We start from the raw sequence: 10,584 nt of genomic DNA, 5'->3' as shown, positions 1-10,584 counted from the left end.
CCCGTGCTACCTCGTGACCGAGGCCGCGGCGTCCCCCTGGCGCTCGGAGAGGGGCAGCGACGGGCGCTGAAACCGGCAGAAAGGCCTCGAGTGGGGCAGGTGCAAAATAGCGGGCGAGGAGGGATTCTTCTGGAAGATGGGAGGATGCGGGAGTGACACATCTGAGCCTCCCTGTATCCTCAATGACTACTGCAGTAGGAGCAGTGCAGCTTGAACTCACTCCCCCTCCCCATATTGCTCAGCAGATTTTTAAAAAGGCCCCTTCAGTGTCTGTAAGTGCTGCCCTCTCGTCCCTGCATCCTCTCCTGCTGAAAGGGCCCTTTACATCATCTTCAGTAGCAGAAGAGCAAGAAAAGCCATTTCAAAAGGCTTTTTCATAATGGCATTTAGAAGTAGTCTGCTGAACTTGGTTTCCAGGAAATTACTTGTCTCAGTTTGAACAAACATTTATCTTTTTCTATGTACAACTTAATTGCTTTTAATTGTACATTTCTGTACTACAGTGAATGCAAGATAGGAAATAAAATGTCATACGTTGTGTCTACTTTGATGTAGCTAGATATCCAGTTATTTGGAATAAATCAACCCTCTGTCTGGTTTGGACTCTTCATAACATATGTTACCTTCCCCAGCTCCTGCCCCCTGCTAAAGCCTCTTCTGACTGCAGGGTGGATCGGTGGCATCGTGAGCATTTCTGGGGTGTTTAGTCCTCGAGGGAAGACCAGAACTTAACTACTATCCGCACAAAAATGGGCAGTGCCAATTGCTCGCGTGTTGGGGGAAGATGAGGAGGTGTTTGTTGTTCTCAGTGGGTTGCCTGCTCCTGTTCAGAGTTCAGGAAAAGGGGCATGCCTGGCACAGGGCAGAGCCATCACCGTGCCGCAGCCTTCGGCGCTGGGGCTGCTCCGTGCCTCTTCTGCACAGTTCATTTTCTTGTTCTTGGGCAGCAGAAACTCGAGTACCTGGGAATAACAGTTATGATGGCAACAGCAAGAAAGCACACCCTCACATTTGTGCTAAATACTATCATAAATATGTAGGTACAAGCCCAGTTTAAATCCTGTTGATACAGGGGAAAGGAAATAAAAATATAAACACTTGCTCAAATATCTATCATCAAGATTATTTTGCTACTTTGAAATATCAGAGCCCTTGGCTTCTACAGCAGATTAACCAAATGCTCTATAAAGTATTTTACAGTTATTATGTATGGAGCTGTGGCTGTTTGATACTTCTAAGCAGTGTAAAATTCTCTTGATTTTTTTGTTTTGCCAGATCTCTGCTCTAATAGGTAACAGCTCAAATAGATGATTTGTCATCTCCCCTGTAGAAAGAGGAGGAAGCTCTTCTGGTCCCTTTGAGCTGCTCGGACGTGCAGAAAGCATTTGCCAGGATCCGGCTCCCTCTTGCGGGGAGCTGCGCAGCAAGATGAGTGCAGAGAGATGGATGCAGCATCCGCAGGGAAAGATCTGATTTTGCACTGTGATTTTTCTCTACAGTTAATGTTAATTCTCATCCTTGCTATAGGTTTTAAACTCTTATTAAAGAAAACAGAATAGCTTAATCTTTGTTCATTTATTGGCAAGTTCTGGGCTCTGCCTGTTTGTGCATTAAGCATGGTTCTAGCTCAGGGATGAAGGTAGGCCTGGTCTTTAAAATTGGGCTTGTCCAGTTTCGTGATCAGAAACAACCTGCCTTTTGAAAAAGATAAATTGCAAGCAGCAGGTTAACTAAAGCCCAGTTCACCAAAAGATTCATCCGCTAATAACTGTTCACCACTAATCACCTCTAGCTGTTCTGAGAAACATTGCCTTATGACGTTTTCTGACAAAAGCATACTGTGATTTACTTGATCGTCCTGAGTATCTACTTCAGCTTGTTGGCAGAAAAAAGAACCAAGTATGCTCTCATGAGATACAGCAACAGATAGAACAGCTCTAGCTTATTTAAAAGCTGTGGTTCTGTTTAACTAAGAAGTGTACGGCTTCTGATGAGCCAGTCTGGTATCCCACAATAAAGCACCTTCAGTGGGGGTAGCTTTAGGTCAGAATGCAATTTTTATTCGGTTTGGTAGAGCAGACATCAAGATGCCCTGAAGAAAGTGAGTCCAATTTGATCCTGTATCTGACATTTTTGTAAGTGGGAAACTAAAATTTGTCCCTGATCTACAGCCAACAATTATCCTTCGTTATCTCAGGTTACCCTACCCAGCTCCCACCCTGTTTGTCCTTCCTTCCTCCCTGAGCCTGGTAGGTGCCCATCCTGTGATTCCCATTGCAGTAAGCTGAACAATCAGCTTAACTTTCCTGCTAAACTAGAGCGGGAAGAATACTGTGCTTTAAAGAGTGAAAGTAAACAACAGCTCTCACAACACTGAAAGTCCTACTAGCATTTTACATTAGGAGCCCCTATGAAGTAGTACCAGTTTTAAGTCCTACCGGTATAGGCAGAGGTTGTGGAGTGTGCTTAGAGCATGTAAGAGCATGGTTTCTCACAACTACAGTGGAATAATTATATTTCTTTTTGCAGAATCTGTGTCATCACCTTGGCAGAAGCCCATCCTCTTCTTCAAAGTGGAAAAACAATTAAAAGCATTAATTACCAAATCAGTGCCAACTGTAGCAGACTCCAGAATAAGGTCTCTGGGAAGTCAAAAAGGGTATGGTGCTTTGATATAGTTAATTTTCACTTTATCTCTTACACTGCCTGAGACTTTCTGTCCTTTCTAGGATAGAAACTCACCAAGTTACCCTTGCATTTTGTTTTAAAACAGCCCCTCCCCAGTTGAATATAGACTTTCTTAAGAGGGGCTTGTCTTAATTGTCCCAGCCACCAGTGCTCCTGCAGCACTGGTCATTTCCAGTGTTGCTCAAACCAAGGCTAACAGTCGCTTTTAGTAATTTTTTTTTTCATAGTGTACAGAGGAACTTAAAACATCCCTGAAAAGATAAAAAATTTCCACCAAAATGCCAAGGATTTGGAGACTACTGTTTCTCTCAAACAAACTGAGATAGCAGATGGGCTACTTCAGTGTATTTCATGGTGGGTTTTCAAGTAGGTTTATATAGTTTAACCTGGTTATACTGAAATCAATGGTGCTGTTTTTCTTCTCTCTCCCCCGATTTTAACCCAATCAAATTAGAAGTCTGTTATTCTGCAAGAAACTTAATTAGGATTAAATTTGTAAGCTCTTGAGCTTCTATTCAATTTGTGTATGTAAGTTGGCGTCTTCCCTTCTGTAGGGAAGCACAGCTATGTAACTTACAACGACCTGTAACTATCACATTTCCCTGCTTTGTTCGAGAAACAAACTTATGTTGCTGATGCTAATACTTTACACAGGCCTTTTTAATTTAAAGTGTGTATGTTTACTTTTCACATGCAGGGAGCTCAGTTTTTAACAGAACTTGCCCCTCTGTGTAGGATATCTTCAACAGATGGAGAAGAATACACCATTTATAGGTAAGGGGTTTTCCCTTTTACTTCTTAGCTTGACATAGCATGCACTTCTACTGAATCTAAACATTTTTGCAGCTGTATACGAGGGCGACTGATAGAAGTGAATGAAAACATTCTTAGCAATCCCGCTATTCTGCAAGAAAAGGTAAGACACTTTCTTGCTTTTTATTTTCTAACTTTTATTTCACTGCTAACTTCAGTCTTGCTTTTTAGCCATCAACCGAGGGATACATTGCTGTGGTTCTACCCAAATTTGAAGAAAGCAAGAGTATAACTCAAGGACTTCTGACGCAGAAGGAGTACGAGGAAGTTTTGCTGAAACGTCTTAATTCTTCTTCATGAAATTAGTTACACAGGTATCATTTGTATTTGATACTAAATAAGCTAGTTTTATTGTACATTGTAACTTTTATGGTATTGAAAGGCTAGTGCCTCTTTTTAAAAGTGGAACTTAAATGCTTGATCCATAGAAGAATAAACGGGTTCAAATACTTTGTATATTAAAATTTGCTTTCTCTTTTTCTCTGAATTCTAGCACTACAAGTTTTTAAATAAGCACAGAATGGTATGTTGAAGAGTATTTCTGTTCCACAGGCAGCTTTACTTCTGCTCAGTGCAAGCGTAATATGTACAGAAAAATCTATATGCTTTAGCTGTCATTTAATTTAGCTAAACTAATACAGTATGGAGTTTGACAGAGGTGAATTGAAAATAAAAATGCAACAGAAGTCTAGGTACAAAGAGCAGATAAACTTGAAAAATACGTGTTTCACACCGGGTTGTATTTTCATGGCATCCTGAAGTCAAAAAATGCCCTTTGTACAGAAGTCTGTCATAATGACTATTTTCTTTACTTTTAAATGGCATAATGCAAAGTCTACATAATACTTCAGTGGTTCTACATGCAATTCAAATTTTGCTCAGTAATAAAAAAGGAAGCAACAACTACCATCTACAAAGAAAGATGGCAAAAGGCTTTGAATCGAGTATTAATTACTTAGAAATATACTTTTGGAAATATGAATCCTATCAACAAGTTTAAAATTCATAGGTGCAGCTACTGAAAGTTTTTTTTTCCCCTAGAACTACTTCACTGAAGGTGTAACTCCTAACTAAGGTAACATTTCAGTGCTTTAGGCCACAGCCTTTCGGACTATATTCCTGATTCTGATTCTGCTTTATCAAATACATAGGCTGAAATAGGCCAGAGATGATTTTACAGACTTCAACAGTAGCGTTACATATAGCATATGCAGCAAAAGGTTCTTTATACAAAATGTCTATTAGCAGCATCTTTGGGTTGAAACATCCATTAAGACATTTATAAGCATTAATTACAAAACTGGTATCAATAGTGAGCATAGGAAAGGCATTCACATTATAAAAATACATAACAATTAGACTAGTTGGTGGTGTAATTGCTAAGTAATGGGACATCTATTAATTAGATGTGACAGAGGTCAACAGTTTTAATTCAAAGTAACCTGGATCGACTTTCCACAAATGAAAGCAATATTGAAAATTCAGCAAGTGTTATTTTCAAATGGGAGTTCCTGCATTTCTAAGTGCTAGATTTACTTGCTCTCTAAAAATGTCATGTTTGTTACATGATTTTCTAAAGACTTGATTCCAAATGTCTCAGCTCTCCTTTCTGGACTATGCACATTTGTAACAGTTCGTATTCTGTCTTCTGTCCATGGTGGAGCAGCTTTGAGACAGCCATTTCCTGCTTTATTCTGTATATTAAAAAAAAAAAAATTCTTAGAAACAAACAAAAAACCCCCAAACAAAAAAAAAGCCCAAAACTTTAAAATACTGCAGATGAACCAAGTACCTTTCTCAGTAATTTGCAGCAAAGTGGAAGAAGCTGGCATAACAGAGTCATCACATTCCTTGTTTTCAGAATGCATGCATCAACCTAAACAAGACAATTAAGAGTAGAGTAAGACCACTCATTACTTTTATTAGGCAACTGTTCAATGCATGAGATGATACTCTATTTCAAACTGGAATAGGTAATATTTGTCCTTCGTAAGTCCCTTCTAATCAAAAGGTTTTGCCTAACTTTTAAAAATTTCTCTATTTAGTATATATAAAGCAATAGCTTCCCTTCTGTTAACCCAAGATTTGAGCTAGGAAGCAGAAGGAACAAAATACATCCCAGGAGAAGGAACTAATAATAAACAGTAATATAAGTGTCTTGGAAAGAAGCTTTTACCACCTAAGTGTGATTCCTCACAATTCTTCATGTTTTTCCTTTTGGTTTATGTCCTATCAGCATGATTTAGAAAGCCATGCATCATGTAAGACTTACCCTGATATGAGGTACACTGAAAGTTAGTTAAATCTTAAAGCATTTTAGTTTATGCGTCAAGTCTAACACTCAGCACAGGTCACAAGTCTGGGCCCTTGACAAACATGAATTTGATAGCTTATTATCACTGTATAGTGATACATCACTGTATAAACAGCCCAAGTTCCTATTTAGTTTAGCTAGAGAGTATAAAACAAACCAAGCAGTAGCCCTGAGGCACTCAGGTTTTGAGTGGCTTGAATGTTCTAGCGAGTTTCACTCCATGCTGTAAAATTGAAACATCTTTTCCATAGCTTATTGGAAACAAACGTCCAGGTGCACAGAAATGGTCTTGCTCACATTGCTCTGGGATACCTGAAGTTCTTCAAAAAGCCTGACCTCTATTCCCTGCTAAGGTTGGCAGATCTACTTCCCGTGGTAACAATGCTGAAACTTTTGAGGCAGCTGTATATGTATTTACTTATAACAGAATAATACCAGAACAAACTCTGGGGAGCCTAGGGTAGATTACCTACCTACTGAGAAGCAAACATGTATTTCAGTAATAGTCTTTGGAGTTTGGGATTTGTTACATTTATGTTAAGCATCAGTAACAATATTTATTACAGTGGTAGAAATAAAATACTGCCTTCATAAATACTTTGATTACTCAAGTCCTTTCTTAGTGAAGTAATCTTAATTACAATTCATATTTCTCTGAATGAAATTCTAGTGGATTACAGTATTATTACTGTAGTGAATTACAGTATTATTCTATCTCGTTCTATTCAGCTGAAAATTATCAGTTGCAGCATGATAAAATTCCAGTACCTCTCTTTATCTAGTGCACAAGTTAATGGACATGTTGACAGAAGTTCTTTTAAAAAAGTTCTCAACAGCCAAAAGCAATATGAAGTAGTGGAAGCCTACAGACAGCTTTCCACCTTTTTTTTTTTTTTTTTTTTTTTGTAAGAGTAGTACAAGAACATCATTGTCTTGGGAAACAATTCTGTAAACTCTTTCATTAACAGTCAAATCCAAAACCCAAACAATAATTTCAATGCTTTTAGTAACAGGAAGGAAAAAAATCCTATTACTTACTTTACTGATTCTTAGACTCAAAAGCTGATAAGCTAGGGGTAGGAAAGTATTCTGTAAAACATTAATATTAATAGTATGTCTGTGGCCACTGGGCCAGTTATGTAAAACTTGGATATCCGTGCTCCCTAATAACATTCATATAAGCCTGTAGAGTGATACTGTCCAAGCTATCGACTGGCAGGCTTCCATGTATGCTGGGTGCCAGTGTCCTATATTTTGCCTCCTATCAAACTCTCAGCATGAATGAGAGGGTCAGGTCAGGGTAAATTTCACTGAAGCCCTTCTCTGTTACTGGGGAAAAGAAAAAAGAAGAGAAAAAAGTCTAGAAAACAGTAGCACCTGTGCAAAAAAAATCCTTTCCTGAGACAAGGTAGTGCGGTAAATGGCTTGGATTACAGTTATGAGTGAGGGATGTCCCAAGAGAGAAAACGTTTTCAGCAAGGGGAACAGTTCCTACTGTTCTTCCTCTATACTTCACACATCTGCTTCTCATAACATGTTAAGCGCAAAACAGCGCTTCAAGCTGACATAAATTTCTCTTCTACATAAGGAACAGCAACGATGACATACTGCGTAACAGAAAAACGCACACAGCATAAAATTTTGTACTTATTTTTATGGTCCTCTGTCAATCCAAGAAGTTCAGCTGTTAGGAATCATTTCATATTTTACTAGGAGCATAAATTAGTAAGTTACTGTATTTCAAAACAAGTTAGGTCTTACTTTCAGAAATAAATATAATTTTTACCTTACCTTTGTAAATGTAGCGCTTTTGCCCTGAACAGAAGATTTAGCTGTTACCTGGAGCTGTTTGCACATAGAGATCAGTTTTTCAGCCTCCAACAGAAGCATGGGTTTGTCATCATCGTGTACCTGAAATGCATTTCAGGAAGAAAAAAAACACTCTGTGTTAAAGACTCCAATATTAAGTTAATGGAGAAAACAGCACAACCAGCTTTTAAGCAGTATCACTAGTGTCATACATCACCTGATCAGAAAAGGCATGAAGAGCTGAAGCAAGCTTTGTGCCCTCTGTAGCAAAAATCTGAAAGGGGAAGAAATCATGTAACAAAATAAACCACACAAAGATGAGACTCTTTCTCCTTGTTGTTTTAATAACCAGTGTGCTATAAAGTAAAAAGGTACCAGGAAATATTTGTGATAGTTATATACATTTATAATTTACAAGTCAGCAGTTTGCAATGACTTCTGAAATAACAAGCTACACCACAAATTGCCATCCTCCCAGATAAACAAAGATTTTTTTCTCCCAGAAAGCGAAGGCTTTCCCTTTACATGTGAAAAAAACTGACTCCCAATTTTTTTTTTTTGTGCTGTAGCAACTCACAAGTGTTTTAGTGGGTAGATGACACCTGCCACGTTTGTTTATTGATCTGACAAAGGTCATCAGTCTCCTGTTAAACGCAGACATGTATCTTGGAAATATCACACCACATTGCTTCATTTGGCTCATTGTCTTTTGTCTGTATTATTCAAATTTTTACATCTTCTTTCTTTCCCATGAAAATAGTGCTGGTCCAGCTAGGATGGAGTATCTGTTAACACTATCGCGGACTGAACTAAGTGATACAATGACTGCTACTAATGCGTTAAGGTTCACTATATTTGCCATAACGCCAGTTTGCTATTCCTACTCCTAACTGAAATCTGTCAGTTTAATGAATGCTGTCTTAAGCTGCTACTGGAATGCTTAAAAGTTGGCTTTCAGAAAGTACGTACCAGAGTTAGGCTTAAAATCTAAGTTGCCAGTCAATCCATCGTACACTGTACTTATGTGTATGGAATCCAAGAGTTAAGTTCCAGTTTGTTCTTCACTTAGAGTGTCTAATTCCTATTTTATTAAAAATATATTACCTCTGCTTGATGAAATAAATCTTGAGTAGTTTTCAGAAGTCCTTCTCCTCTGTGTGAAATAATGAAAGCAGAATATATGTCATATACACTGTGGATTATTTTACCTGCTACTTGCACAATTTATAGTATCTCTCTATCATCCCCATTCACACCATTGAACTGTAAAATATCACTCTTTTAGAAGATACTATGTGCAGCAATAACTTACTACAGGAACTGCATTTCAAAATATCATATAAACACCTCAGTGGCTAGCTCACTATTGGGATATTAGCAATGGTTCAGTTCTCATCAGCTGAAAAAAGACAGAAATCCGTGTCTGGCATACTGAGTATTACTGGACTAGTAAGTAAGAAAAAATTTCAACTCTTAAACCACCCCCCTCTAAATTCTTCAAATAAGAAAGCAGACATTGCATGGGCAAGTTTCAGAAGAACACCTTCCAGTACAGCAGAAATCACTAATTCTAATCTACAGTTATATACGTGTGCTTTAATTCCCTTAAACTTGAAAGTATTTATGAACATGCTTAAAATGTTTTCCATACCCAAGGGATATTTAAATAGCTATTCTGCAACAAAACAGATATTTAGCACTTAAAAACCCCCCTAAATTTACTATTAAACAGCTTAGACACATAAAAGAATTTATAAAGTGTAAAGATAGAAATTAAAGCTAATTTCTGAATGTGTCCCTATTATTATACTCTGAAAATGAAGTTGTCTTTTTTCTTATAAACACTCTTAATGCTCTTCTTCCCACCAAAACATGCTTTATATAGTGTAATTACCTGGTAAATAAATACATAGAGTAGGCCATACTTGACATGCCTTGTCCATGTTGCACAATCTCATTCTCCTGATCTTCCCACTTCTCTGTCTCAGAATCCACATCAGATGTGAGCAGATGCAATTCTAATCCAAGTTTTGCAATTTTCGCCTGTTCCTGTAAATGGTAACCATATTTATGGCACTTAAAATACATTCCTCAGACAAGATAAAAAAAATTAAAGGTTTTTTTACTAAAATGATGGCATCTTACCTCAGTATCTAGTTTGACTGGCTTTAATGCTTTCAGATTTGCATTATGCTTCTGTTTCAAACAAAAAATAATATTTTTAAATAAAAGGAATTAATAGTCATTTTACTAACAAATCATAATAGGTGGTTTTATACTCAGAGGTAGACATTGAAAGAGAGTTACAGTGGTGCAACTTCTCAGTAGAAGCTGAAAACCTGTTCTGATCTGCCTGTCCCCCTGAAATGACATGTGCAAACATGGTCTGTGCCCACAGACACCCTGAAGTTTCAAGGACAAGACCTCTTTCACAGTTTTCAGACTCCTCTTCCTCATGCAGTACCATCTCTTACCCTCTAAATCCTTTGGGCTAAATAAAGTCTTCATCAAGTACGACTGCACTGATTTTTTTCCATCAAAGATGGTATCGATATAACAGGGACTTGGAAGTTGATTTATCTAGCAGCAAGCTGATCTACAGTACAACCCATGTAAACGCTGGTGTGACAATGTAGCTCATTATTCTGCGTCACTTTGTTGAGGTAGTTGGAAACAAATACCAATACTTTGATCTTTTTATGGGTTTCCATCTTTCATTTAAGTCATGAACTAACTGAAATGCCAGTCTGGCTGCAAGCCAAATATTAGCTAAGATTAAACAATAATGAGTAGTACTGATGTGGGTGGACTATCCTGATAAGGCAGAGCTTGCCAACTGCATAACACATATATACAGTAATACGTGTTTTATTTCAAATCAATTTGTATGTAGAGAGCAGCAATTCCTGACTCTAACTTCATATGCTGGTGCTGTCACTACACAAAGAGAGAAAAACAGA

General features: G+C 37.8%; 2 protein-coding genes across 2 annotated transcripts in view; one reads left to right on the top strand and one right to left on the bottom strand.

Moving 5' to 3' along the window:
- The first annotated feature begins 29 nt into the window (after window positions 1–29).
- FAM206A (family with sequence similarity 206 member A) lies at window positions 30–3,824 on the top strand. Its single transcript, XM_026841669.1, has 4 exons — window positions 30–2,659; window positions 3,424–3,462; window positions 3,535–3,604; window positions 3,673–3,824. The coding sequence occupies exons 1-4, from the start codon at window positions 2,484–2,486 to the stop codon at window positions 3,799–3,801; spliced, it is 414 nt and encodes a 137-aa protein (XP_026697470.1). The 5' UTR covers window positions 30–2,483; the 3' UTR covers window positions 3,802–3,824.
- Window positions 3,825–5,000: 1,176 nt separating this feature from the next.
- The window catches only part of CTNNAL1 (catenin alpha like 1), a 101,828-nt gene continuing 96,244 nt past the window's right edge, over window positions 5,001–10,584 (bottom strand). The window contains exons 15-21 of the mRNA XM_026841407.1: window positions 9,770–9,820; window positions 9,519–9,673; window positions 8,729–8,777; window positions 7,842–7,898; window positions 7,607–7,726; window positions 5,294–5,377; window positions 5,001–5,195 (exon numbers count right to left, since the gene is read on the bottom strand). Coding sequence (XP_026697208.1) covers window positions 5,034–5,195; window positions 5,294–5,377; window positions 7,607–7,726; window positions 7,842–7,898; window positions 8,729–8,777; window positions 9,519–9,673; window positions 9,770–9,820 — 678 coding nt within the window. The 3' untranslated portion in view covers window positions 5,001–5,033. The remainder of the gene's footprint in view (window positions 5,196–5,293; window positions 5,378–7,606; window positions 7,727–7,841; window positions 7,899–8,728; window positions 8,778–9,518; window positions 9,674–9,769; window positions 9,821–10,584) is intronic.

The sequence above is a fragment of the Athene cunicularia genome, assembly GCF_003259725.1.
Source record: "Athene cunicularia isolate RWA chromosome 2 unlocalized genomic scaffold, athCun1 chr2_part1, whole genome shotgun sequence".
NCBI classification, from domain to species: Eukaryota; Metazoa; Chordata; class Aves; order Strigiformes; family Strigidae; genus Athene; species Athene cunicularia.
This window is presented reverse-complemented; position numbering and strand designations above follow the sequence as displayed.